At 42.9% G+C, this 27877-nt stretch overlaps 1 protein-coding gene across 8 annotated transcripts in view; it reads left to right on the forward strand.

Annotated features, from left to right (window-relative positions):
• The first annotated feature begins 229 nt into the window (after positions 1–229).
• MYBL1 (MYB proto-oncogene like 1) overlaps positions 230–27877 on the forward strand; it is a 98965-nt gene continuing 71317 nt past the window's right edge. For 5 of the 8 annotated variants that reach the window (XM_075583953.1, XM_075583962.1, XM_075583990.1 and 2 more), the window contains exons 1-3: positions 231–684; positions 9569–9674; positions 9760–9831. In XM_075583953.1, the coding sequence (XP_075440068.1) occupies positions 665–684; positions 9569–9674; positions 9760–9831 (198 nt within the window). In that variant the 5' untranslated portion in view covers positions 231–664. Of the gene's footprint in view, positions 685–9568; positions 9675–9759; positions 9832–27877 lie in introns of all 8 variants that reach the window. The other 3 variants (XM_075583975.1, XM_075583983.1, XM_075583969.1) reach the window with 2 other exon arrangements.

The following is a 27877-nucleotide window of genomic DNA, read 5'->3' on the forward strand; positions in this document are numbered from 1 at the left end:
GCGAGGGAAAGAGGAGGGGGGTGCGAAGGGGCCCGAGCTCTCCCTTTGGTTCAAACGGCAGGCTTGGCACGAGACTCGGCCCGCGGTCCTGACATTTGTTAAGAAAAAAAAAAAGTTTCCGCCTCCAAACACGCGAGTCTTTTCGAACCGCCAATGGGAGCTAAGGCCGCGTGCGCCGATTCAAACAAGTGTTTTTTATTTTATTTTTTATTTTATTTTAGTGCAGGCAGGAGAGACACGCGGGAAAATGAAAACTTTGGGACTACCCGCCTCTCTATTCTCATTGGGCCCACCCCTTTATTCCTGTGTCTCCATTGGCTCTTCTTCCTAGGTCTCCCCCACTAGCTCCTCCCCTCCGGTGTAGCCACAGCTGCTGTGCGTCTGGAACTGGCAGAGAGAAAGCGGAGAGGGAGAAGGGAGCGCGAGCCGGTGACTGGGCGGAGCGCGCGGAAAGAGCGGGTTGCAGCCGTTTGTAACGTGACGCAGCTGTCAGTGCGCCATTGTCCTGCGGGTACCGGAGCGAGCTGTCACGGGTCCGTGCGCGGCGGGGGTACCAGGAAGAGGGGGGCCGGGACATGACTGCGAGCAGTTTCCCTGTGACAGCAGCCGGTTATTGAGCGGTAGTTTCCGTGCCTCTTGGGATCGCCTCACACTCTGTGCAGGGATGGACGGGAGGCCTCGCAGGTGAGACTGAGCTGTAGTACAGGCCCATTGGAAGGGATGGGGACTATCCTAGTACAGTAGTACTACACTTCATCACAGTGACAGTTCTTTAGATGCTCGTATCTTTAGTTTTTACTCCATGGGGCAAGCCAAAGCACTGCTAAGCAACAGTTTGTGCAGAAGTATATTTTATGCCTTGCAAAATACTGTATAACGATAAGAAAAACAAATGTGATCCCATAAAATAGAAGGTATAAAGAACAGGGCTCCACGGAATTTTCAAAACCGTGCGGACGCTCCGCGCTGAGCCCCTGCATCCTCAATGAGGATGCCTTGAGATGGGGCTCACGCGAGCGTGCGCAGGCGTGCTGAGGCGTTGGAGTTTTCAGCCGACAGCCAAGCTGTTTTTCAGCGCGCTGTCGGCTGTAAACATCCAATCAGCCTGAAGCAGCGTCAACGTCACGGCGCTGTGACGTCGGCGCCGTGACGTTGACGTCAGTGCGTCGCGGGCGATTGGCCCAGCGACATCACTGCCCCGCCTCCAACCACCTCCCCCCGGCTCCCTTCGCGCACGCTGGCTCGCCTGCAAGTCCATGGAATCTCGCTGACTTCAGCAGGCGAGCCTCAGCGTCAGCGCGCCTCCGCTCTGCTGAACCCTGTATGGCCCCGGCCTAAGTGTGGCCGAAACGTCAGTCATTTTGTTGGCAATACATTTTGAAAATGCCGTGGAGCCCTGTTCTTATACCTTCCATTGTAAGCTGGATCATCACAGAGAATCCTGAACCAGGAGCACCGGTAGTTATATCCTTATTATTTGTATGTGGTGTGCAGAATTTTTTCCTGTAGTATCCCATAAAATAGGCCAATATAACAGCAAATACACATGGTATCTTGGAAATAAAACTTGGTACATAAATTATTGACATATTATGGGGCCAGATGTTGGACTATTACATTTGCTTATTCTGCTGCCCAGTTATTAAAACACAGGCTTTATTGTGTGCACCATCAGAAAATCCTTATCAATTTAATTAGTAGGATTGGTATATATATCGCTATCTCTGTGTAATGTGCATATGAACAATATTAGAGGTGAATGTAAGCAGCAGGTGGCCAGAGCGTTGCGCAGTGACGTGTAGCTTTTTGAGCGGTGGACCACAAAGCCTTCTCCAAGCTGCTCTGTCCGCACCACTAAAGTCAGCATGGATCTCCAACGAGAACCTCCATTCAGGTAGATGTAATAGTACATACGTAGTTTGGAAACAATACTCGGCACTAGAGCCTATATTCTGATTTTGCATTTCTCATTGTCCTCCCATATATTGAATGCATCATGTGTCTTGGTTTTTTTTACTCCCTTGCTGACAGCTGGGACAGTCACGTATTACTTTGCAATGCGTTGCTGACAATGAATGACAATCAATAAAGAAAGACTTATGAGCATTTGCATGTCCTTTGCGTGTTCCTTTTCCCTCTGGCAGCAGAGGGGTTACAAGGTAATGGTGATAACCGTATCCATTTTTCTTTTTACTTTAAATTATTAATACAATGTTTAGTGGTGGGATTGCTTTGTGATGTTATGAAAGTTTGTCTGTTGTTTAAGGGATTAACAAGTAGTTAATTTTTGGAGATCACTGAATATGTAAAATAGGGTAATTGCTGATTTAACTGCTTTTATGTTTAACTTTTTTTTTAATGTAATGTACTACACATAGCCAAAAATGAATAAAGGAGAACCTGGCAAATTGTTAGACGTGTAAATATTGATAAGCATCATACATTATAATGTCGAGGACTGATAGGTATGGCCCTGCTTTAAAAATGTTTATGTATGATAGCTTTTCTTGGAAGCGGTAAAATGTCTATTAATTCAATGCTCTTCGATTCAATTTCCTGTTAATTTCGAAGATGAACAAGGTGGGTGCCAAGTCCAAATTGAGTAATGTATTTTCTTGCATTATTAAAGTACCTTGGGTAAAAGCTACAATGTAGGAAGTATTATTTAATAAGGGTATAGGGGAGTCTTTCTTCATATCCCTTATTCGTTAAAAAGTAAAGATGTAGTATGCGAAGTAGTGTTTCCGCTCCCCACCCCATACCGTCACTCTTCAGTAACGATCTCTAAATATAAAAAGTGGAAGTTAGGGGCTGCGTATTCTTGTCAGTATATGGAGTATTACCAAGTAGTAAACCTATTTATATATTTGACATTGTAGCGGGCCAGCATGGCAAAAACAATTGGTTTTGTACAGTATTTTTGTGGCTATGCCTGTGCAGCATATCCCCTGCTATCCCATTTCAGAAGTGATTTATAACATACCGGTATATACTTAGTGTTTTCTGTTATTAACATATAACAATGTATTTAATACTTAGACTATATTTTTCCATTAAAATCGTCAGGTTGTTGCAAAACATTTTATTGGGCATAAGGTGCCTGACGGATACTTCTATTACGTGGAGATAACCGAAGTCTTAAATGCAGCACATTGTTTTGTTGTATTGGTATTTGTTATTGATCTGGGTAAATTCTTCCATGTCATCCTACGAAACATGTTGTGACTATATTTTATGCAAACTAACCAACACATTTGCATGGTTTGTATTTACCTAAAAGCATTTAAAACTCACTTTCCTCAGACAAGTCGGTGTTATCAAAATTTGAGCCTGTAGCCTTCAGTCTCAACATCACAGTTTAAGAGCTTTTTCTGTGGTTGGATGGTCAGTGTATTGTCAGACTTCAGCTGTGTTGGAAGCAGTTTCAATATGTGTATAATTACTTTGGGGGTGGATTTATGCAAAGTAAATGCTGAGAATTTTACATGAATTTCACAGAAGTTATGCAAATCGGTGTAAAAAGTTTGATTTGATTACATTCTACTGAGGTGTAGTGGTTTTTAATTTATTTATTTTTCCTTTTAATGAATATAGGAAGATTGTAGATATCTAGTGCTCATTTTATTCCATTACAAATTAGATTATACAATACTTGGAATTTACCTATTCCTCTTGTGCGCTATTCAAAATAATTGTATAAACAGATGACGTACCAATGCAAATAAATATTCTCTTTAACATGAAGTATGTTTTCAAACAGAATGTGTATAATTTGAATTATAGCTGCTCTAAGTTTATACTGGAAAAAGATCAAGACTCTTCCAGACTAAAGACCTACATTATACAAAACAGTCTTGGGTAATTTTAGAAATTTGCTAAAAATGTATTCTGAGATTATTAATTTATTTCCCTCAACTGATAATCATTGAGATATTTGGACAACCTAAAGAGTTACGTTTTTTTTTATTTTATTTTTTCTGTTTCCAAAGCAAACATCACATATTCCAAAAGAGTTGCTCAAATTTAATTTTTTTTTTTTATCCATGTTCGTGAAGAGGTCTTTAAAATGGGCTGCTAAAATAAATGCTATATTTAGAGTTGCTATGCAAAATATAGCCAGTATTAATTAAGAGGGAACAAGCAAACCATGTGCAAACAAAATGAAGTGCCTGGATTGAAACAAAAGAAACGGGGTTTAAACTGTTGTTTAGTGTTCACAACTTCTACTGAAATAATTTTTGTTTTGATATTTAACTGTGTGAACTGCAATTTTCAAGTACAAATTGGATTTGTTTTTTTTTTTTATTTAACCATTTGATTGCAGTATAAATCAATCTGTTTTTAATGCAGTACAAATGTGGTATAGGAAGTTTTGTTGTCTACAAGATTCATAGTGTCTCCAGTGTATTTGTCCACTTGAAATCAGATTGTAAATGCGTACAGCCATACACTATAGATAAGGATCTGTTATCAGTTTTCTGCTACAAAATGCTTTGCAGACACTGAATACTGTTCCATGAGAAGAGCTCCTGTATTGGTTTCTTCAGCTAATACTGATGAAGACTTCTCCAATGTCACTGTCTTTTATAGTGGGGTATGATAGATGCTACCAAGATGTTTACTTTAGTTTCTGCAGGCTTACATAACAGGTACTACTGGTGAATGCATGCCATCAAGCAGAAGCTGTATTTCTTTTGCAATATTCCTCTTCTTCTCAAGGTGCTTTTTTCCACTTTGTTTACTAAATCCCTATATGTTGATCTGTTGCTATGCATTAGCTAATGTAACTTGATCTGTCGGTTATCATCCCCTTAATATAAAACCATGCATTTGACATTTGCTGCTTGATGTGTTGTCCCTAAAGATTGGGTTCATCTGACAATGTTAATATTGCTTATAGCTGAAAAGCCATAGCTAATGGTGTAACTTCTGTCCCGTTCATGGCAGCGCCTCAATACTGCCAGCCCAGATTTTGCCTTCACTGCAAAGGAATGCACTCTGGAAAATGTGACTCTCAGTCAATTGGACAAATCCCTCCAGTGCGTTCTAGAAGACCTTGCATTGCGTCACTATGCTAAAGGCCTTAACCATTGCTTTGCAAGCTCCTTTTGATACTGAAGAGTTGGAGGCAGGACCAGACTTTGCAAATGAACCTACAGCCGTGATTATTTCTTTTCTTTAATAAATAAAGCAATTTCATCCTCTTTTTGGATTCATCACTTTTATTTTTTTGGCTGCAAAGCACTTATTTACTTGCTTTAGTGCAGAGCTCTTCAACCAGTTTTCCAAATGGGTCAGAACAGAAACATTTTAGAAGTAGAGCAAGAAGGATTGACTTGTAATTTAAAAATGCCAGGTTGCAAGCATTTCTAATCTCTGTACATTATATTTACATTACCTTAACTTACAATTGAGTTTGTGTGAAAAACTTTACTTCGCTGCATAAGAAACTACAGGCATACCCCGCATTAACGTACGCAATGGGAACGGAGCATGTATGTAAAGCGAAAATGTACTTAAAGTAAAGCACTACATTTTTCCACTTATCGATGCATGTACTGTACTGCAAACGTCATACACGTGCATAACTGATGTAAATAAAGCATGTGTAACAGGCTCTATAGTCTCCCCGCTTGCGCACAGCTTCGGTACAGGTAGGGAGCCGGTATTGCTGTTCAGGATGTGCTGACAGGCGCATACGTGAGCTGCTGTTTGTCTATTGGGCGATATGTACTTACTCGCGAGTGTACTTAAAGTGAGTGTCCTTAAAGTGGGGTATGCCTGTAATATGTAATTAGCAGGAGCAGTGTATCTAAAAGCCATATGAAGGCATGTGGGCTGCCAGTTGAAGAGTGGTGCTCCAGTGTATTAGCAATAAATGAACTTTTTTTTGTTTTCTCTCTTAGACCCGAGTTGTACCCGGGTGTTAGATTTGTGCTGTAGAATGACACTGATGGGACTGTTATTGACTGTAAGGTACTACCTATTCTGTTGGTATTAAAACTTACAGTTCCATGAAGTGCAAGTAGTGTCAGCTTCCCATATTTTTCTCATATCGTGGTTTACAAAGCTGTCACTGCCTTCTACTTTCTTGAGGCAGACCTGTGTGTACTTTGAGGTCATAGATTCACAAGATGTATACTTACTGCACAGTACTACAGTATGTTAAGTAGCAAATACATCTGAGTAACCATTCTCCATGTAAGTGATTTGGCACCTTTGGTGAAGTGTCCAGGCTGCGTACAAATAATGATGGCAATACACGAATTAAAAAAAAATTCCCTGCCCCACTTTGCTACATGCGTGTTGTGGGCTCCCTTTCTCTCCTCTTCCCCCCCCCCCCCCCCCCATAGCAATTCAGCTCTGGAGATCCCTACTATATATATATATATATATATATATATATATATATATATATATATATATATATATATATATATATATATATATATATATATATATATATATATATATATATATATATATATATATATATATATATAATTGAACACACAGAGCGCACGCCCCATAGTGTGATCCTGTACATTTAATGAAGGGAATGGTGGAGGGATTAAGAACACTTACAAAGTATAAGTGATAAACAAGCAGTTTGTGATAAAAAGATCACCAACGATGCAGGAACCGTTCCGTGACGTGCTCGCAGTCCAAACAAAATCTCTGGCCAACACCCGACACCAGCTGTCCTTAACACGATCGATTGAAGTCCTCCACACAGTGTGCCATTCGAGTTGGCCTCAATTCAGCTTCCACACGCTCCGGCCGTAAAGCGTGCAAACAGCGTGATGACTTAGTGTCGTAATGTACGTCCCTGACGCGTTTCGTCCGGAGCGTGTGGAAGCTGAATTGAGGGTGTTGCCCAGAGATTTTGTTTGGACTGCAAGCACGTCACGGAACGGTTCCTGCATCGTTGGTGATCTTTTTATCACAAACTGCTTGTTTATCACTTATACTTTGTAAGTGTTTTTAATCCCTCCACCATTTCCTTCCCTTTATTAAATGTACAGGATCACACTATGGGGCGTGCGCTCTTTGTCTTCTTTTTGTATCTATAGATTCTGCCTTGGAAGTGGTTCTTCCATTTGAGAGCAGCCGTGGACCCTTGGATTCTGTACAGTTTTCCTGCATTACCTATCAGGACTTATTCTGGGGTTTGGACATTTACACTTGGACTGTACTAACATTTTTCAATATATATTTATATATAATTTATTTTATATGTTTGAGTGTATATTTTAGTTTGTTTATATTAATTGTATGTTATACTCATTATAGGATTGTTTTGCATTTTGATTTTTTACACTTTGAAAGGGGTTTATTATTATTTTTCACTGGTCTATGAGTGGCGCTACTTTATTCACATCTATATCTATATCATGCTGCGGGCCTATCCCCCCCCTCTATACGTGCGTGCTGCGGGGGGGCCTGCTCCCCCCCCTCTCTATACGCGCGTGCTGCGGGGGGGGGCCTGCTCCCCCCCTCTATACATGCATGCTGCGGGGGGGCCTGCTCCCCCCCCCCTCTTTACGCGCGTGCTGCGGGGGGGCCTGCTCCCCCCCCTCTTTACGCGCGTGCTGCGGGGGGGGGCCTGCTCCCCCCCTCTATATGCGCGTGCTGCGGGGGGGCCTGCTCCCCCCCTCTATACGCGTGTTGCGGGGGGGGGGGCCTGCTCCCCCCTCTATACGCGTGTTGCGGGGGGGGGGGGGGCCTGCTCCCCCCTCTTTACGCGCGTGCTGCGGGGGGGGCCTGCTCCCCCCCTCTATATGCGCGTGCTGCGGGGGGGGGGCCCTGCTCCCCCCCCTCTATACGCGCGTGCTGCGGGGGGGGCCTGCTCCCCCCCCTCTCTCCATCTACATATACCCATAAATTGCAGCCCCTGTGTGTGTGTGTGTGTGTGTGTGTGTGTGTGTGTGTGTGTGTGTGTATATATATATATTAGGTGGCGAATAGATTTTTTTGTGTGGCGAGTAGATTTTTTGGTGATTTGTCGACCACTGTATGTATATATATATATATACATATATACATATATACATACACATACACACACACACGTGCTCAGACACTGCAGGGAGAGGGGGAGGAGTCAGTGCCTTGCTGGAGCCTTTTGTCCAATCGCTTCCCCTGTCTGCGAGCTGCTCTGACGCACAGTGCATGACAAGGACAAATTGATTGGCTGGAAATGAAAACTTGGCAAGGTGCCAAAAATTCTGGCCCATTGAATGAATAATGCCTGGAATTTCTAACATTATAGCCTGTAATAAACTTTCAAAAATAGTCCTACATTTAGACCGTGCTGATTAAGAATTATTGCTTCATCATTTGGTATGCTCAAGACTTTTTACAAATGTCTTCTTTATGAGGTGCCTACTGTATTTCTGTCTTCAAAGCTTAAAGGAGCAGTTCTCCCTATTGTGTTTTTTTCCCTCTCAACATGTATAAAAAGCATGGATCCCCAGCGCTGAATTGCGTTAGTTTGAGCTCCGGTGACACCATGGTTCCCGAGATACTTAACGGGTAAGGTGCTGCCAGTACTGTCCTCTTCAGTGGAAACAAAATAGGGGTTTAAATCTACCGCAGGATGCGGCCCAATAGGAAGCAGCTACACCATCTGTCATGGCTTCCCCTTGGCCTGTGTCACACGGACGATTACAATACCAGAAAGTAATAAGTGACACCTTCCCCGGCAAGTCTGGGGTCCTTGGAGCTAATGTTAATGCGGTTCCGCTTAAGAGACCCTTTGTTTGTTTCCTCTTAAATGTAAAAAAAGGTTGCTGCTTTAAGCACAATACCCATCAAGAAAAACAAAAACGACATTCTGCCAAGAGTTCAGTAAATAAACATTCCGTATGTAGTTTAAAGGAGCAGTCCCAGATGGTTGATTTCATCTAGAGGGACCCCCTACTTCTGGAGCTACTTAACTGTGAAGTAGATACCAGAAGCTGATGCAGCTCAGCAAGCAGGGAATTCAGGTTTGTAGCTCCTGTGTCACATGGGCCAATAGGAAGCCATACCGGTGATGTCACGGCTTCCTATTGGCCTGCAGGCCGGGAAGTATCCGAACAGCGGCCATTACGGGATCCCTGCTTGCCTGGGAGAGCTGCTAACGGCACCTAATTCGCGAGTATCTCCGGAAGCAGGGGATCCTTGGAGCTGAAATTAATGGGAATAAGCTCCATGCTTCAACCGTATTCAAACAAAATTGGCCAAAAAAATCCGCTCCTTGGGACTGCCTCTTTAATCGTTCTAAAGGAAATTTATTTTATACAGCTGTTTTTTTTTTTAACAGTACAAGTAGTCAGTGAAGTACAGTATTTGCCATACAATAAAACCAACACTGTGGAAAATTAGCAATCCTCAGTTATCTAAATATATGCTAATCGGGCATACACCTTAATCCTGAGTTATTTGAAGAGGTTAAGACCAGTACAGTTTTTTTCTTTGTGTTGATGTAAATTTGCTATTTTTGTTTGTGCCGTTTCCCTTACAATCTCATAGCTGGATTGCATATTCAAACAAAGTATCTCCAATTTGTGTTCTATATCCATAGTGAGGATGAGGGTGATGATCATCAGTTTGCAGACCATGATTATGAGGTTCCACTTCAGAAAGGCCAGAAGAAAATATGGAACAGAGTAAAATGGACAAGAGATGAGGTAACATTTCTTTGATTGTAGCATGATCCTTTGTCTGTTCCCTATCCTTTTTTAAATTGGTTTAATGTTGCAATTATTTTACCAGGATGACAAGCTGAAGAAGCTGGTTGAACATCACGGGGCAGACCTTTGGGGTTTGGTCGCCGGCCATTTTCTAGTAAGTGTGACAATCTGTTCTTGTACTATGCTGACAGTCACTGTCCCAAACAGTTTAAAATCTTAACTTCTGATGCTTAGCGCACAGGGAGATAAAATCACTTGCCCAGTGTCACAAGCAGGAGAGCTGAAACTGGGATTTGAACCAGTTTCTTACTTGGCTTCTACTTCTCAACACCTTCATTTCCTCTGAGTTTTCAAGCCTCACTGGTTTATATTGTATTTCTCTCTGCCCCTTTATGGTCAGTGTTTCTGGTTATATACTGCTTAAGAGGTATTATTCTGGCTTTGCAGTGCTGTATTATGTACCATTTTAAATCTAGTATCAGATTTTTTAAATATGTTTAATACATTTTCATTATTTGGCCCCCAACCCACATAAGATTGCAACAAATAGCACTAAATATACAGTACTGTAGGGCTCTTCAACTATTTCTCCAAAAGGGCCAGATCAGAAAACATTTAGTAGAATGGCCAGAAGCCCTTTATAACACCTTTTTGTCACGTATATTTATATTGAGACAAATGGCGGGGAAACAAATATACATATACAGTATACAACAACCGAATACATATTACACTGCAGGCTGAATCAATGCACTCCTATACACATATGCCAACTTTAAAAAATGTTTTTATTACTATTCATTTCCACACACGTACGTGTACTGCTGCGGCAGACTTTATTCTAACAAATCACCGGTTTGTCCCTGGCATGTTCCTGGAATGCGACGCTGTTCACCTGGAGCATGGCGCATTCCTTTTGCGTTCCCAGCCACGGGTCATGCCCGGTTGACGCACGGTTGATGTGTTAATTGATAATGGTTCAGGATTTAATAGGCTGCAATGCTTTGCGTTTCCACCAGATGGCATAAATTCATGAATTGTAATGCAGTATGTGTATGTGCAGTGTATATATATATATATACTGTATAACAACAACCCCTAACATACAGTACTGTACACATACAGTACTGCACACATACAGTACTGTATATGCACATCAATGATACTATAGGCCGGCGGGGGCCAGATGTGTTTGCAGCAGAGAGAGATCCGCTGCTCTCTCTGCGCAAACATCGGCACATGAAAAATTATTTAAAATACATTTTTATTCATAGTGTAGATGTGCAGGGGGTCTCCGGAGCTGAACCGCGTTGGTTTCAGGTCCGGGGACTCCCTGCTTCCCAAGATACAGCACCCTTTATGAGGTGCCGGTATCCCTCTGCATTTAAAGGTCCCGATCACGTGACCGCGGAATGTAAACAAAGCAGAGGGATACCGGCACCCCATAAAAGGGGCCTATATCTCAGGAAGCAGGGGTCCCCGGACCTAAAACCAAAGTGCTTCAGCTCCGGAGACCCCCTGCACATCTACTGTATGAATAAAACACATATATAAATAAACACTCATTCCTTACCTTTGCGGCTATGTGCTATGGTAACGAAGCAGCATGAATGTATTTTTAATAATATTGTACAGTGAGCAGGGGGTTCCCTGAGCCACAAATCAAAACTCAGGGGACCCCCTGCTCCTGCACAATATTATTAAAATACAGAAATGCTGCTTCATTACCATAGCTGATAGCCGCTAAGGCAATGAAGGGGTTAACCCACTGTGCCCGCTTTATTGTGGGTAGCGGGGGTGTGTGAAGGGGGTATTTGGACCTTGGTGTGAGTTTAGGACTTGCGGGGGGGGGGGGTTGCGGGTGCACTTAACCCCTTCACGACCGTAGCAGTTAATACCGCTACGGTCATGAAGGGGTTAACCCCTTCCGCTAACCCCCCCCCCCAAAAGCCCTAAACAACCACCGTTGGGGCTAATACCCCCTTCACCCACCCCTGCTACCCACAATAAAAAAAATTCGCACACAGCAGCCGCCCAAAAAATAAATAAATCTAAATAAATAAATACATGTATATATACTGCTGCGGCACAGTTTATTCGAGCATTTGCCCGTTCTGTGCCGCAGCAGTAGCCTGGCGCGCGCCCGAGTGTGACGGGCGCGCGCCGAAGCAGCGGAAGAGCGCCCTCCGATCGGGGCGCTCTCCCTCCCGCTGCCGGGTCCGCCGGGTCCCCCGGAACCCCCTGCCGCCGTCCCGCAGATCGCGGGACACCAGGGCTCCCTCGGGGAGCCCTGGACGCGCGTGCAGGGGGCGCAGGCTCCCGAAGACGCGTGACCGCGCGTCTATGACGCGCGGCACGCCGAGGGGCGGCCACTAGCAAGCCGGGAAATCTCCCGGCTTGCGGATCTGGCCGCACTGCGATAAAGTGTGTCGCCAGTGTATATATATACACACACACATACATACATACAGGCATACCCCGCTTTAAGTACACTCGCTAGTAAGTACATATCTATATATATATATATATATATATATATATATATACACAGTATAGATAGGAAGATCCCAACATGTGTCCATCTCAGGCTCTAACTCCAACCCCCTGGATATCACCTGTGGTGTCCCGCAAGGCTCTGTTCTGGGGCCACTACTCTTCTCAGTGTTCATTAATGATCTTCCCACAGCTTGTAAGGAAGCCTCAATACACATGTATGCAGATGACACAATCCTATATGCACACAGCCATAGCCTCTCTGACCTTCAACACATACTTCAGTCTGACTTTTTGAGACTCGAAAACTGGATTTCCCAAAACAAACTGTTTTTAAACACTGACAAGACTGTAACAATGGTATTTGGGACCAAGACTAAATTTGTAAAGATTCCAGTGACTGAGCTCCTGATTAGAACCAACGCTAACACCACCCTAACACCTGTCACTAGTTTTAAATACCATGGCTTATGGTTTGACTCCCACTTAAGATTCGGGATGCACATTGATACCCTGACAACCAAGACCTATGCCAAACTGGGGGTACTTTACATGAACAAATCCTCCCTAAGTCTCCTGGTCGGAAAGCGTATGTCACAGCAGATGCTAATGCTAATTATTGACTATGGAGACATAGTATATGGCTCGGCTCCTCAAACCCACCTTAGCAAACTCGACACCCTCTACAATTCAATTTGTCGTTTTGTTCTCCAATGCAACTATAACACACATCATTGCGAAATGCTCAAAGAACTAGATTGGTCATCACTAGAGTCTAGGCGCAAAGTTCACCTTTCCTGTCTCACCCTCAAATACTTTCTGGGCAAGCTACCCAGCTACCTGAACAAGCTCCTCACCCCTACCACATACAGCACCTATCACCTGAGATCAGACTCCAAAAGACTATTCATGGTCCCAAGGCTCAACAAAGTATCCGGACGTTCCTCTCCTTCCGTGCACCCCAAAACTGGATAAACCTACCAGAGACTCTCATATCCACCACCAGCTTAAGTACTTTCAAATCTAAGGCTGACTCACACTTTAATCTGGTCTGTAACTGTTTCATACGCTCATAATATATATTTTCTTTAACTGTGCACGCAATGTCTCTGTATATAATGTATACCTTGTTCATTTATGTAACTACTTGTAACCATGTATTATTTGTTTTACTCTGCCCAGGACATACTTGAAAACGAGAGGTAACTCTCAATGTATTACTTCCTGGTAAAATATTTTATAAATAAATAAATAAAATAATATATATACTGTATATATATATATTTATTTATAATCATGTATTTATTTATTTATTTAGATTTATTTATTTATTTTTTGGGCGGCTGCTGTGTGTGAATTTTTTTTATTGTGGGTAGCGGGGGTGGGTGAAGGGGGTATTAGCCCCAACGGTGCTTGTTTAGGGCTTGCGGGGGGGGGGGGGGGTAGCGGGAGGGGTTAACCCCTTCATGACCGTAGCGGTATTAACTGCTACGGTCGTGAAGGGGTTAAGTGCACCCGTAACCCCCCCGCAAGTCCTAAACTCACACCAAGGGCCAAATACCCCCTTCACCCACCCCCGCTACCCACAATAAAGCGGTCACGGTGGGTTAACCCCTTCATTGCCTTAGCAGCTATCAGCTATGGTAATGAAGCAGCATTTCTGTATTTTAATAATATTGTGCAGGAGCAGGGGGTCCCCTGAGTTTTGATTTGTGGCTCAGGGAACCCCCTGCTCACTGTACAATATTATTAAAAATACATTCATGCTGCTTCATTACCAGTGGTTTACAAATCACCAAAAAATCTACTCGCCACACAAAAAAATCTACTCGCCACCTAGTACCAAACGTGTGCTGCTTGGGCCAATATTTACTCGCCCTGGGGGTTAAATCCACTCGCCCGGGACGAGCAAATGTATAGGTTTGTCGAACACTGTTCATTTCCATAGCACATAGCCGCAAAGGTAAGGAATGAGTGTTTATTTATATATGTGTTTTATTCATACTGTAGATGTGCAGAGGGTCTCCGGAGCTGACCCGCTTTGGTTTTAGGTCCGGGGACCCCCTGCTTCCTGAGATACAGGCCCCTTTATGGGGTGACGGTATATGGGGTGACATCTACACTATGAATAAAAATGTATTTTAAATAATTTTTAATGTGCCGATGTTTGCGCAGAGAGAGCAGCGGATCTCTCTCTGCTGCAAACACATCTCGCCAGGGGACGGCCTATAGTATCATTGATGTGCATATACAGTACTGTATGTGTATGTTAGGAGTTATAGGGGTTGTTGTTATACAGTATATATATATATATATATATATATATATATATATATATATATATATATATATATATACTGTTCTCTCTGCGCAAACATCGGCACATTAAAAATTATTTAAAATACATTTTTATTCATAGTGTAGATGTGCAGGGGGTCTCCGGAGCTGAACCGCGTTGGTTTCAGCATTACAATTCATGAATTTCAGGGGACGGCTTCTCGGCCTCAAAGACAACAGCTCGCAAACGCCCCCATGAGTTTTTACTCGGCATTGCAGTATTGCAGACAGCGAGAATAAAATCTTTAAATCACAGCCGCGAAAATAACGCAATACATCCCGGGCGAAAACGACACAAAACCGCACATAACAGGGATAATCTGAAATTCGCGGAGCTGGCCGAGTTAGAATAAAGTGTGTCGCCACTGTACATACGTACATTTCAAAACAATCCAACCAGCTATAGAATGTCCATCTTCAGTCCTTTTTTTTTTTCAAGGTAACCCTTTTCTGTTCTTCTTAATCCAAAACCCCAGTGGGTTCACCATGCATTTGTAGTTCACTTTTGTGGTTGTTCCCAGTCCGTCTGGCACACTCAGCAATGTACCTATGTTAACGGCCGGCCAGTCACATATCAGCAGTCACATTTGCACACAACCTTAGTTGCAACCTTCTTCATTGAATCCATAAATCCTTTAAATCTTCTTCAAGATTTTGCAACCCCTCTTCTGGTGATCAGATTGCATCAAAATATTAAGTATCCTTTATACAAGACACACCACTCAATCAATAACCTTTTGTTTTTGAGAACAGGAGGGCAATATCAGTTTAAACTTTTTTTTTTAATACCCAAAATACAATGTGTATACATATATAGATCAAAATAATAGGATGGATAAGAAAACAAAAAATATTAGGACTTTAACCATGTCACTTTTGATTTTCTCTGTAACTCATATATGATATTAGGGATTTTTGTACTGCCCCACAACATCTTAATTTTAACTTTCAGCTAAACTGTGGTATTGGAATCAAATAACCACCATTTGAAATGTAATTAAACAACCAAACCAATAATAAAGTAATTTGTGCACCATGTACCTGAATTGAACACACATGCACAATCTATGTGGGTGTATTTGGTAGATCCAAAATTCCCATTATGTCAGATTAAAAATATTGGCACTTTAATATTAACTTTAACCCTGGATCATTTGACCCCATTTTCACCTATGTGTAATTTAATACATATTTGTGTGTGTGTGTGTGTGTGTGTGTGTATATATGTAGAAGATTGACCTAGGCGCAAATATGTGTTTTCTCTCTTCCCTGTCATATTTGCGCCTAGGTCAATCTTCTACATACCTTCAAGGCGGCGACTGTGGAGCCGCAGACCTAACTTGGTTTAGATTTGCGCTGTGTGTTTCTTTTATTTATATATATATATATATATATATATATATATATATATATATATATATATATATATATATATATATATATATATATACACACACACATATATACACACATATACACATGGTTCCCTATGTTAAAAAAAAATTTGCGGCAAAAAGTGACACTGTGCTCATTTGCATGTCATTTCCCAGAATCCCTTGCTGCAGTGGAAGTGCTGTATGCTGGGTGATAATGGGGAAAGGCGGGGTTGCAGACCTGCCTAAGACATGCAGATGAGCATACAGTTGTATTTGCATATTTGCTTTCCTGTGGAGGGTTTTTGTCACTTTTTTTTACTCACCATAACTTAACTCAGTATTATGGTATATATATATATATATATATATATATATTTATACACTTATACACTTATACACTTATACACTTATACACTTATAAACACATACACACATATATATATACACATATATATACATATATATATATATATACACATACACACACGCTGGGTGCACACCAAATGTAGGTAAATATAAAAGTATACATAACAGTTCAGGTGCTTGCAGACGGACAGGGAACACCAACCGGTCCAAGGATAAATACAAAAAATGATCAAAACTGCAGCACTCACAAGTGAAAAAAGGAAAATGTAATCCAAAATCATCAGGCAGTCAGACAAAACCCCAGAGCGACGCACGTTTCAGACCAACTGGTCTTTTCTCAAGCTCTGTGAGTGAGAGAGATTATTCAACAGTGGAAAACATTCAAGACCGTTGCCAATCTTCCCAGGAGTGGACGTCCCAGCAAATTCACCCCAAGGTCAGACCGTGCATTACTCAGAGAAATTGCAAAAAATCCAAGAGTTACATCTCAGACTCTACAGGCCTCAGTTAGCATGTTAAATGTTAAAGTTCATGACAGTACAATTAGAAAAAGACGGAACAAGTATGGTTTGTTTGGAAGGGTTGCCAGGAGAAAGCCTCTTCTCTCTAAAAAGAACATGGCAGCACGGCTTAGGTTTGCAAAGTTGCATCTGAACAAACCACAAGACCCCCACCTGATGTGTGTGTATCAGTGTTAGATCGCCATGCGCCCCCACTGCGCCACTCGCCCCACGAAAGGGCGTCTCACCACCTCCCGAGATATGCTCTAGATATAGGTATACATCCTTAATGTTCCAGGATACCTTTCCCTTGTTAGCCTCCATGCCCTATCTGATTTCCTTTGTCATGTGCGTGGAAAAAGACGTCTCTCAACGTCCTCCTTCTTTGCCTCCCCTTTTTTGGTTGACCTTGCCAACGCATCCCTATAGCCTGGAAGCAATGTTAAAAAAAAATTCACGTTATCCCCCGTCCAAATCGTCTCCCTTACTTCCTTCAGCAAATGTGTACCTAATGACCTGGAGATGGTTGTGTATGAATCCCCATATACAACGTCCAACAACTTCTTTACCTCTGATGTTGTCGCTGGCGTGGCTGTGCTTGTGCTCTGAACTACGATTTGAGAAGGCAAAGCTGAAGGTAATGCTGCTGCTGGTGTGGATGTACCCACACGCTCAGCTAATACTTGAATAGGAGGTAGTGTTGTGGTGGAAGTGGATGCACCCGTGTTCCTCACTGAACTTTGTCAATGCTGTCTGCGTCGATTTGCGCTGCGTGGGCTTCAGTGCTGCCACCCCATTTCCCTCGCTTGAGACTCCTGTGTTTCCTAATTGATGTGTATCTAACAGTGTCACCAATGGTGACAAGGCCTGCCTTACACCCCTCATAATTTCAAACACTTGGGCCCCGGCATCAATGGCTGCCTCCAGTATCCATAACCTGAGATGGCAGGGTACTGGCAAGCCCCACAGGGTATGCGCCTCCACCCCGTCGCCTGTAGTTGATATTTTTTGCTACTTACTCTTTGTTGCCGTCTTCGTTGTACTGAGCGGCGATGCAAACCGTATATCGGGCCCCGCCCCAGTGCACTTCTGCCTTCTGGTCAAAGGTCTCACCCGACAACCGAAGCGCTTTGGAGCTGCTGATGTCCCACCAACACCGGGTGGCAATGGCGACTGCGTCTCAACTGTCTCCAACCCATCTGAAATCACAGAATGAGGTTGAACCCCCAGCGGTTTGTCAGAGACAACCGATGGCCTTAAATATCTACGCGTTTTGCCTTGAAACTTTCAGCCCGTCTGCCACTACAGACCGATGCCAAACCCCCACCATCTCGTCACCAACAGACGATGGCCTTAAATACCTACGCGTTGACATGCCCCCTTGCAACGCTAATGTCTGTTGTGGTTCCTGACTGGGCCCACCCTGATCACTTGATGAGGGCCACGCGTCCACAGAAGTTGATGCCTAACCTCCTTGTCCGCTCGCTCTCCCTTGTCCGTCCTTGTCCGCTCTCTGCTCCATGCGTGAGTGCATATAACTGCTCCTGGAACCATCCCTCCTCGTGCATATGCGCCTCTGCAAGTAGTTGAATGGTTCTAAGTTGGAGAGACCTTTCTGTCCGTAGTGTTTGAGAGATGGTAGTTTGTGCTTGTGTGCTATAATTTTTATTGTGATTTGAAGATAAGCAAGGTATATATCATATTTGCGGCTAGAAAATATGGGTAAACATAATAAGCAACTTGAATAACTGATTTAATCTTTTAGGCTATTAAGTATTATGCAAACGGGTATTGAGAGGTCTGTGTCATGTATTTTGAAAGCCAACAAGGTACTGTAAGTTGGTCTGTGAGAACCTTTTCCCTCCCTGCGCAACAATGTATCAGTCACCGTTGCCTAGGCTGCCAGGGGGGAGCAACCGGTTAAGTGAAGGGTAAGGGGGAGCAGCTTCGGCAACCCATCCGGCCCAGCTCGCGCTGACATTCCGCCCTGCAACGGGGGCAGGAGAGCAAAGCCTGGTCAGTCGCGCCACACCATTCTCACTCGGAGTGGGACTCGGAATGCCTGCCATAGCGTAACCACCCACGCCCAATGCTCGCGTACTGCTGCCTAGGCCACCGCCTTGCTGCGATCCGCCCTTGCTCCCTCCCCCCACTCTCGTCACCCATCCCGGGCCACCGGGTAACTGGGGACAGAAGGGGAAGTTCCCTGGAGGTACCTGAGGCGAGAGCTGTCTCCGATTGGCCTGTGCCTTAATGCGTCCAGCCTTTGCCCACCTCCATCGCCTGGCCCACTGGGCAACCGGGGACGAAAGGGGACGTCCAACGACGGGACAAACGCCCAATCATCCCCGACAAATGGGGGGGTGGTTTGAAGGGAGAAGCAAGCTTGCGCCAGTCGCGTGATACACCCGCAGTGCGCCATAAGCAGGGCAGCGTGGCCCTCGCTCGATGGGGACGGAATGCGCTGCCCCTCTCAGCCTCCGGCCCTTCCTCGGTGCAGGCCGCCTCCCACCGCCCGCGTCAAGCGTGCCATCCCAGCAACCGGGTGTGATGAGGGGGAAGTGCACCGGGGAGGACAAGGCTCGCACTCCCCCAATAAACACCCCATGGCTCACTTACCAAATAGTGGAGTCGGTGAAGGCAGAGTAAAACCGTTGTGGCCAGGAGCAAAGTGGCTGAACTCGCTCCTGGCCACAACTCTTACCCCCTTCGGCTCCTCTCCGCCCACAGCCGCCTCAGCGGCCAATCGCCCGGAAGGGAGGCCGTAGCCCCCGGTCATGGCACCCCGTCTCCTATGCAGTCTGGAAGGTCTGCTAATCTATGGAACATACCACAATCATCTCTCTCCTCAGGAAGAGGCACTCCGTGCTTCAATTCATCCTCTAATTCCTTAACTCTTTCTTCAAGTATTTATTTTTCCCTTTCAATTTGAAAAAATGGAATCCATTCACCATTTCTACCAGAACCTCTTCTACCTCTGAACTCATTCTGATACTGAGATTTATTTTCTTCAACTCTGCAATGATTATCCCTGTTGGCAGAATTTATTCCATCATTCCATATTCTATGCCCTGTCTCACGTAACTCAAACACTGGTTTAATCATTTGTAGTTTGTCCCACTCCAACTGCAAAAGTTATATCCATCTGTCATACTCCTCGTTCAATCCTGCCACTAAACCCATGTATTCAACCACATGCGCTGGAACCAACGACAGAATAAGGTCCCTGACACTTTTTTTTTTTTTTTATAACTCAGATTTTATTGAGAGTTTATCATCAAACACGATGCACATTGGCCTGCATACAACACGACCTAGTTATGTTATAATACTTGCATGTAACACAAATACATGAAATAACAACAAAAAAGAACAGAAAAAGGAGGGGGGGGGGGGAAAGAAGAGGGAACGGGAGGGAGGGGAAGGGGAAATGGGGTCCGTCCTCCTCTTTATCTTCTCTCACGTCTTCGCTTACATTTTTCTTGGGCTCTGCTCTAGACAGTTCCTCCCGCGTGGCCTGTGGCTCTGTAACCCGGTTCTACATCTCTCTCCTAAGACTCAACAGCCCTTAGTCCCAGCTCCTGCGGGTCAGCGGAGAACGCCTTTCTGACCTGATCATGGCAAAATTTAAGTACTTTCCACTCCTGGAATATCTGTTTGCACTAGCCACAATATCCAGACTTAGAAATTTAGCGCCAGTATCATTAACCAAACTCGTTAATATTTCCATCTGGCATATGTACCAAATTATGTTCCTAATTGAAGCAATAGTTGGGATTTCATTCTGTTTCCATAATGCTGAGATCTCGCACCTCATTGCTGTTGCGAAATGTGCTACTAATTTGCTTTGTATTCTGGAAAGCCCCTCCACCGGCCTGTTCAGGAGGAACAGCCAGGGGTCCAGTGGATTGAGAGGCCCAAGATCCTCTGTGTCCAATCTCTGATTTGCTCCCATAAGGGCAGCACCCAAGGACAAGACCACAGCATATGTAAGAGATCCACTTCCCCTCCACATTGTTTTAGGTACAATGGGCAATAGCCTGGTATAAATTTAGATAATTTTGTCGGAGTGAGGTACCACTTCATTAAAACTTTATACGCGTTCTCCCTTAACGTCGTACAGATTGAGCTTTTAGCCGCGGCCATGAAAATCTCCGCCCAGCTCTCTCCTTCTAATGTTTCCCCTAGGTCCTGCTCCCATTGTGCTACATAGCTTAATTTCTTAGAATAGGCCGCCCCCGAAGAGAACACCTCTCCGTATAACCGAGATATAAGTCCCTTAGTTTCTGTTTTTAATTCACAGAATTTTTCAAAGTTTGTCAATTGGGGACGGGGCGAAAATTTGTTATAAAATGCTCTGATCTGGAGGTATCTAAAGAATTCTGTATGTTTTCAGATTTAATTTGTTCAAATGTTTTGATACTGTTTCTGCCCTCCAGATCTTTGAGTCGCATCAGGCCCTTCTGTTTCCACTTTTGAAAACCCCTGCTATTCATACCTGGAGCGAAGTCTATATTACCAAATATTGGGGTCATTAGTGTATTTTTTGCTGTCGGGACACACCGAAATATAGTCGCCTACTAGATTGTGAGTTTGTCATTGAGGGCAACAGCTCTTTGGCGGATTTATACATCCTTTTTGGGGTCCAAATTAGATTGTGCAATTCCAATGGCGCACATACCTCTTTCTCCAATGACAGCCATCTTTTAAGACTCGGATCAGTGTGCCATTGTATTATTGGGCCGCCTTATAATAGGATAACAAGCAAGGTATCGCTAGCCCCCCCCCCCCCCCTGCTAATGTGGCCTTTTTAAAATACTTCCCTTAATTCTTGTTTTTTTTATATTCCCAAATGATTTTAGTTATTAGCGACTTCAGAGAGACTGGATCTTTAGTTCTTAATGGGATTGGGAGAGTGGAATAGATATAGAATGCGCGGCAGGAGGTTCATTTTGATGCAGTATACTCTACCCATCCATGAGATTCTATATGTAGACCATCTCCTGACATCGTCTCTCAATGTTTGTATTACTTTGGGAAAATTAGCCCGGTAGAGAGATTTAAAGTCCTTTGTAATTTGTACCCCCAGATATTTGATGGACTCAGGTTGCCAATTGAAATTAAAGTTGATGGTTATCAGTTTCACCATTTCTTTTGGATGGTTGATGTTTAACGTTTCCGATTTTTGTTTGGTTAAATGTATCCATTAGATTGAATAAATTGGGCAGAGAGTTTAAGGGTCTGAATATTGTGAGGAATGTATCGTCAGCATATAGCGCTACTTTATGCGACTGTTCTCCTAGTTGGATACCTGTGATATCTGGATTGGACCAAATGTGTGTCGCCAAAGGTTCCATACTCAGGGCAAATAATAACGGCGACAAAGGGCATCCCTGTCCAGTACCACTTTTGATTGCAAATAGTTCTGATGTTAAGCTCTGATGGATAATCTTCGCTGCCGGGTTCCCATACAGTGCCATAATAGCTGTTAATATTCTATTTGTTCCCTCTTGGCAGCATCTGTAGCATCTTTATCTGATACAGCAAAGAAGTAAATCATTCTTCTTGCACAACTGGTAATGCTTTCATTTGGCATCAAACCCATAGCCCTTTGTGCCTGCACAGAACTCCGTATCTTAAAAATGTTCTCCCTGCACCTCTGTAAAAAGGTTGGGAAATCCTGAGTGAAACTTTTAATAGTAGCTATTTGTCATCTAAACTTTTCAAGGCAATGTTCATTACATTCTGTAATATTACTTGTTTTTCCCCACTGTAAAATGCTATCAATCCATGCCATAAATTTGTTAAAATCTGAGATAGGTGCATGTCCTACATCTGATTACACCATCTTTATGTCAGTTACTCTGTGATAGTATTTGGGGCTGTATTATAACTTTCACAGGCTCAGCCATTTTAACATCTCTGGTACAACTAGCAGCAATCTGTTCCTTTTTAATATTGTCATTTCCCATGAGCCAATCATCCCTCTGTCACTGCCTCAGTATATTCTTTTTTTGGCATGCTTTACCCATCTTTCTATGCCATCTATGTATTGCTTTACATCTTGGGCCATAGCTTCTGTTTTAGAAGGTTTTTCAGGGGGTACTTGCATTGGACACACAGGAGTTACATGCTTGTGAAGTGCACAACTGTGTGGATATGACTCAGATGGTGGTGTGGGACTTTTGTTCTTTATCTGACTGTGGAGGCTCTCAACAGCCGGTTCTGACTGCTGAATCTTATCATTTTCATCTAGTTTATAATAATAATAAACTAGAGGCTGTATGTATAGCAGTTTGCATTAGCAACCTTTGTATCATGTTTATTTTCTGTTTTTAGCTAAATCTGTTAATTCTTTTATTGTCCTTGTCAATACCTCAACGTTTTGGGACAACACTTTTCCAGTCTGAAATAACAGCTGAATTACTTTTCCCTTCTTGATTTTCTTATCTTTCACTGAGGGAGTCATAGTCATAACAGATTTCAGACACTCAATTGTATCAGAAAACAAGGAAAAGAGAACAGCGCAAAGAAAAACCTCATGGTGTAGTATATTAAGAAATTCAATTTATATTTAAAAGGGTGAGTATTGCATGTACATCTAGTAAAATATCACAAAGCATGACATGTTTGGGACATGTTACCCATCTGTAGACAGCTGTTCGTCAGTGGCAGAAGTTCACATGGATCAGCTTGCCGTTGGAGATCACTCAGCAGTGGCAGGGACTCTCCTGGATCAGCTCGCTGATGGAGATCACTCCTAGAGTCTGGCGATATCACCGTGGTCTCCATTGAGCTCCTTCACTTCCTGACACGTGCGCAATGGCGTCTGACGTCATCAGATGGCGTCCGGTAGTGTCTTAGTGTCTTTAGTTCGTTGCGCTAAATGGCGCTAACCGGCGAGAAAGTCACAGAAGGACAGCAGGTCCCAGGCAGGCAGTTTGATAAAAAGTACCACAATGGGTATATAAAGCATAAGTAGGGAATGCGCCCACTCCTACGCGTTTCGTTATAAATAACTTCTTCAGGGAATGATAGAGGATGTTCCGGGGTGCTTCATAAACCCTCAGATCTCTCCTGATTGGCCGTGCTAAATTGACCCGACTCAAAACACCTCTGGGAAATTAACCCATTCAGCGCTGGGTCTTAGTCAAGACAGGCGGCCTCTCAGCTAGAGATAGGGGATGACAACATAACATAAAGCATTAAAACACAATTTTATTTGATTGACAGGGTATTAGAATGGAAAATCTAAAAATAAAGAACAAATAATTAGTAACATCCTAATTTAAAAAGACGTAAATAAACACTCATACCTAATGCTACATGATAAAATGATATGGTCGAATTTGTATTACACAGACAAATTGAGAGAAATCATTAAAAATGGAATAAAAAGTCTAAAAGATCTGATATAATGTCTAAAAAAACAAAAAAACAAATCTCTAATATTCACTGGTGATATAAAACTATCTTTAAAAATAAGAATAGGGACCAGACGTCAAGTTCCTCGTTGAGGCCCAGTGGGGACAGAGTTTGTAACTTATAAATCCACAGGCTCTCCTGTTTGGATAATTTTTTATCTCTGTCTCCACCACGTCTCCCGGAGGATACAATTTGTATGCCTAAATAGCTTAAAAGTGAGGGATCGCTGTTGTGTTTTGATTTAAAATGTCTAGATACGCTATGCTGTTCAAAACCTATTCTGACATTCCTGGCGTGTTCTAGAATCCTCACTCTAAGGGATCTTTTCGTCCGCCCAACATATTGATGCCCACTGGGGCATTGTAGCAAGTACACTACATATGTTGATTTACAAGATATGCAATCTTTTATGGTGAATTTTTCTTTGGTGCTTTTTGAAATAAATGTTTTTCGTTCTGTATTCAGCATTTTGCAAGCCTTACATCTTCCACAGCTAAAGTTACCGTTAGGTTTGCTGGGCATCCAGGTGGTCTCTGAAGATGTACTTATTGGACCACCAATGTCGCTTGGTGCCAGATGGTGTTTCAGAGTCTTAGCCCTACGGTAAATAAAGCTTGGTTTCGGATGCAGAGAGGGACCTAGGATTGGATCATTACATAAAACTTTCCAGTTGTTATTGATTATCTTCTGGATGCTCTTACTTACTGAACTAAATTCCGTAATAAATGGTACTTTGAGTTTGTCACTTTCATCCCTATTTATTTGTTTCTTCTGAATCAGTAAGGAGTCTCTCTCCATCTTTTCTACCTTCTCCAAAGAACTGAACAACAGAGCCTTGTCATAGCCTCGTTCAATGAACCTCTCAAACAAAGAAGTTGATTGGGATTCAAAATCCGTCTGAAGACTACAATTTCGCTTAATGCGCATGAACTGGCTTAATGGTATATTATCAATCCAGGTTCTCTTGTGATTACTGGATGATAATAGGAAGCTGTTGGTGTCTACCCTTTTAAAAAATGTTTTGGTATTGATGTTTTCACCCGTCCTGGATACCAAACTAAGGTCCAGGAAATCTATCTGATTCGAATTTGTTTCTGAAGTAAATTTTAAATTAAAATCATTTGTATTCAGATAGTTCTTAAATAGTTCCAAAGTATCCTCATCACCCTCCCAGATGCACAAGACATCATCGATGTATCTCTGCCATATAATAACCCTATCCGCAAATGGGTTATTGTGCCATATAAAGTTATCCTCCCATATCCCCATGTATATGTTGGCATAACTGGGGGCAAACCGCGTCCCCATGGCTGTGCCACACAACTGTAAGTAAAACTGATTGTATCCTCAGGGAGACGTGGTGGAGACAGAGATAAAAAATTATCCAAACAGGAGAGCCTGTGGATTTATAAGTTACAAACTGTCCCCACTGGGCCTAAACGAGGAACTTGACGTCTGGTCCCTATTCTGATTTTTAAAGATAGTTTTATATCACCAGTGAATATTAGAGATTTGTTTTTTTTTGTTTTTGTTTTTTTTTAGACATATCAGATCTTTTAGACTTTTTATTCCATTTTTAATGATTTCTCTCAATTTGTCTGTGTAATACAAATTCAACCATATCATTTTATCATGTAGCATTAGGTATGAGTGTTTATTTACGTCTTTTTAAATTAGGATAAAAAACAAAAAAAACAAATAGGTAGCGCTATATCCCACAGTGAGCTGGCAGCCGGTGATATAACCCTGACACCTAGTCAGGCTATAGAAGTGGAAAAGAAGTTATATCAGTGGCGCTCAACACTGTAATGATCAAAGCAATTCTAATAGATATTATAAAATATATATTATAAAATATACAACCAGAGCCACGGAAATCGCCCGTCCGATTGGATGCTCCACGTGGTAAGGGTAAACATGTAAATATACAAAGAAATCAAATCATAGCATAATACTGTAAAACATACACATACATAAACAAACAACACTTAACAAACGCTGAGAACAACAGGTAACTACTCACAATGGCATTTAATATGGCATATCATTAATATCATAAAATACACTTATTACACATAAAATAGTACATAAAAACATATATTAGGTTCAGGCAAGATTCTCCAACTCGGGTGGGGGTACCTGCTTACCGAAGACAGGATGTAATCAGGCAATGGATAATTCAAAGAGTATCCCCTCTTATGGATAGCTGCTGCTGCTGCTGCTGCTGCTGTTAACACCTGGGCTCAGACGAGGAGTCTCTTATGGGCAGGGACAGGTTTTTCCAGCTAGCTGCGTCTGCCTCAGTCCTCTCCCAGCACTGCAGAAGCTCCAGGACCACACACAGAGATACTTCCTGGTCTGCCCGCACCACGTGCACCAAACACAGCAATGCTGAAATGTTGGATATTCCTACGCCAGCATGTGCTTTTCCACAGCTCACAGCTCCCAGCTTCGGAAGGGTACAGCACTCACACCCTGAGCCACCCTGAACCACCTTTTAACCCCTGAGGAAGAAAGCAAGACTTTTGAAACGCGTAGGGTGGTTCTGTGGGGTCCCCACTACTCGGGTGTGAGTGCTGTACCCTTCCGAAGCTGGGAGCTGTGAGCTGTGGGAAAGCACATGCTGGCGTAGGAATATCCAACATTTCAGTGCTGTTTGGTGCACGTGGTGCGGGCAGACCAGGAAGTATCTCTGTGTGTGGTCCTGGAGCTTCTGCAGTGCTGGGAGAGGACTGAGGCAGACGCAGCTAGCTGGAAAAACCTGTCCCTGCCCATAAGAGACTCCTCGTCTGAGCCCAGGTGTTAACAGCAGCAGCAGCAGCAGCTATCCATAAGAGGGGATACTCTTTGAATTATCCATTGCCTGATTACATCCTGTCTTCGGTAAGCAGGTACCCCCACCCGAGTTGGAGAATCTTGCCTGAACCTAATATATGTTTTTATGTACTATTTTATGTGTAATAAGTGTATTTTATGATATTAATGATATGCCATATTAAATGCCATTGTGAGTAGTTACCTGTTGTTCTCAGCGTTTGTTAAGTGTTGTTTGTTTATGTATGTGTATGTTTTACAGTATTATGCTATGATTTGATTTCTTTGTATATTTACATGTTTACCCTTACCACGTGGAGCATCCAATCGGACGGGCGATTTCCGTGGCTCTGGTTGTATATTTTATAATATATATTTTTTAAATTAGGATGTTACTAATTATTTGTTCTTTATTTTTAGATTTTACATTCTAATACCCTGTCAATCAAATAAAATTGTGTTTTAATGCTATATGTTATGTTGTCACCCCCTATCTCTAGCTGAGAGGCCGTCTGTCTTGACTAAGACCCAGCGCTGAATGGGTTAATTTCCCAGAGGTGTTTTGAGTCAGGTCAATTTAGCACGGCCAATCAGGAGAGATCTGAGGGTTTATGAAGCGCCCCGGAACATCCTCTATCATTCCCTGAAGAAGTTATTTATAACGAAACGCGTAGGAGTGGGCGCATTCCCTACTTATGCTTTATATACCCATTGTGGTACTTTTTATCACACTGCCTGCCTGGGACCTGCTGTCCTGTGACTTTCTCGCCAGTTAGCGCCATTTAGCGCGACGAACTAAAGACACTAAGACACTACCGGAAGCCATCTGATGACGTCAGACGCCATTGCGCACATGTCAGGAAGTGAAGGAGCTCAACGGAGACCACGG

This window comes from Ascaphus truei, chromosome 2 (genome assembly GCF_040206685.1).
Source record: "Ascaphus truei isolate aAscTru1 chromosome 2, aAscTru1.hap1, whole genome shotgun sequence".
NCBI classification, from domain to species: Eukaryota; Metazoa; Chordata; class Amphibia; order Anura; family Ascaphidae; genus Ascaphus; species Ascaphus truei.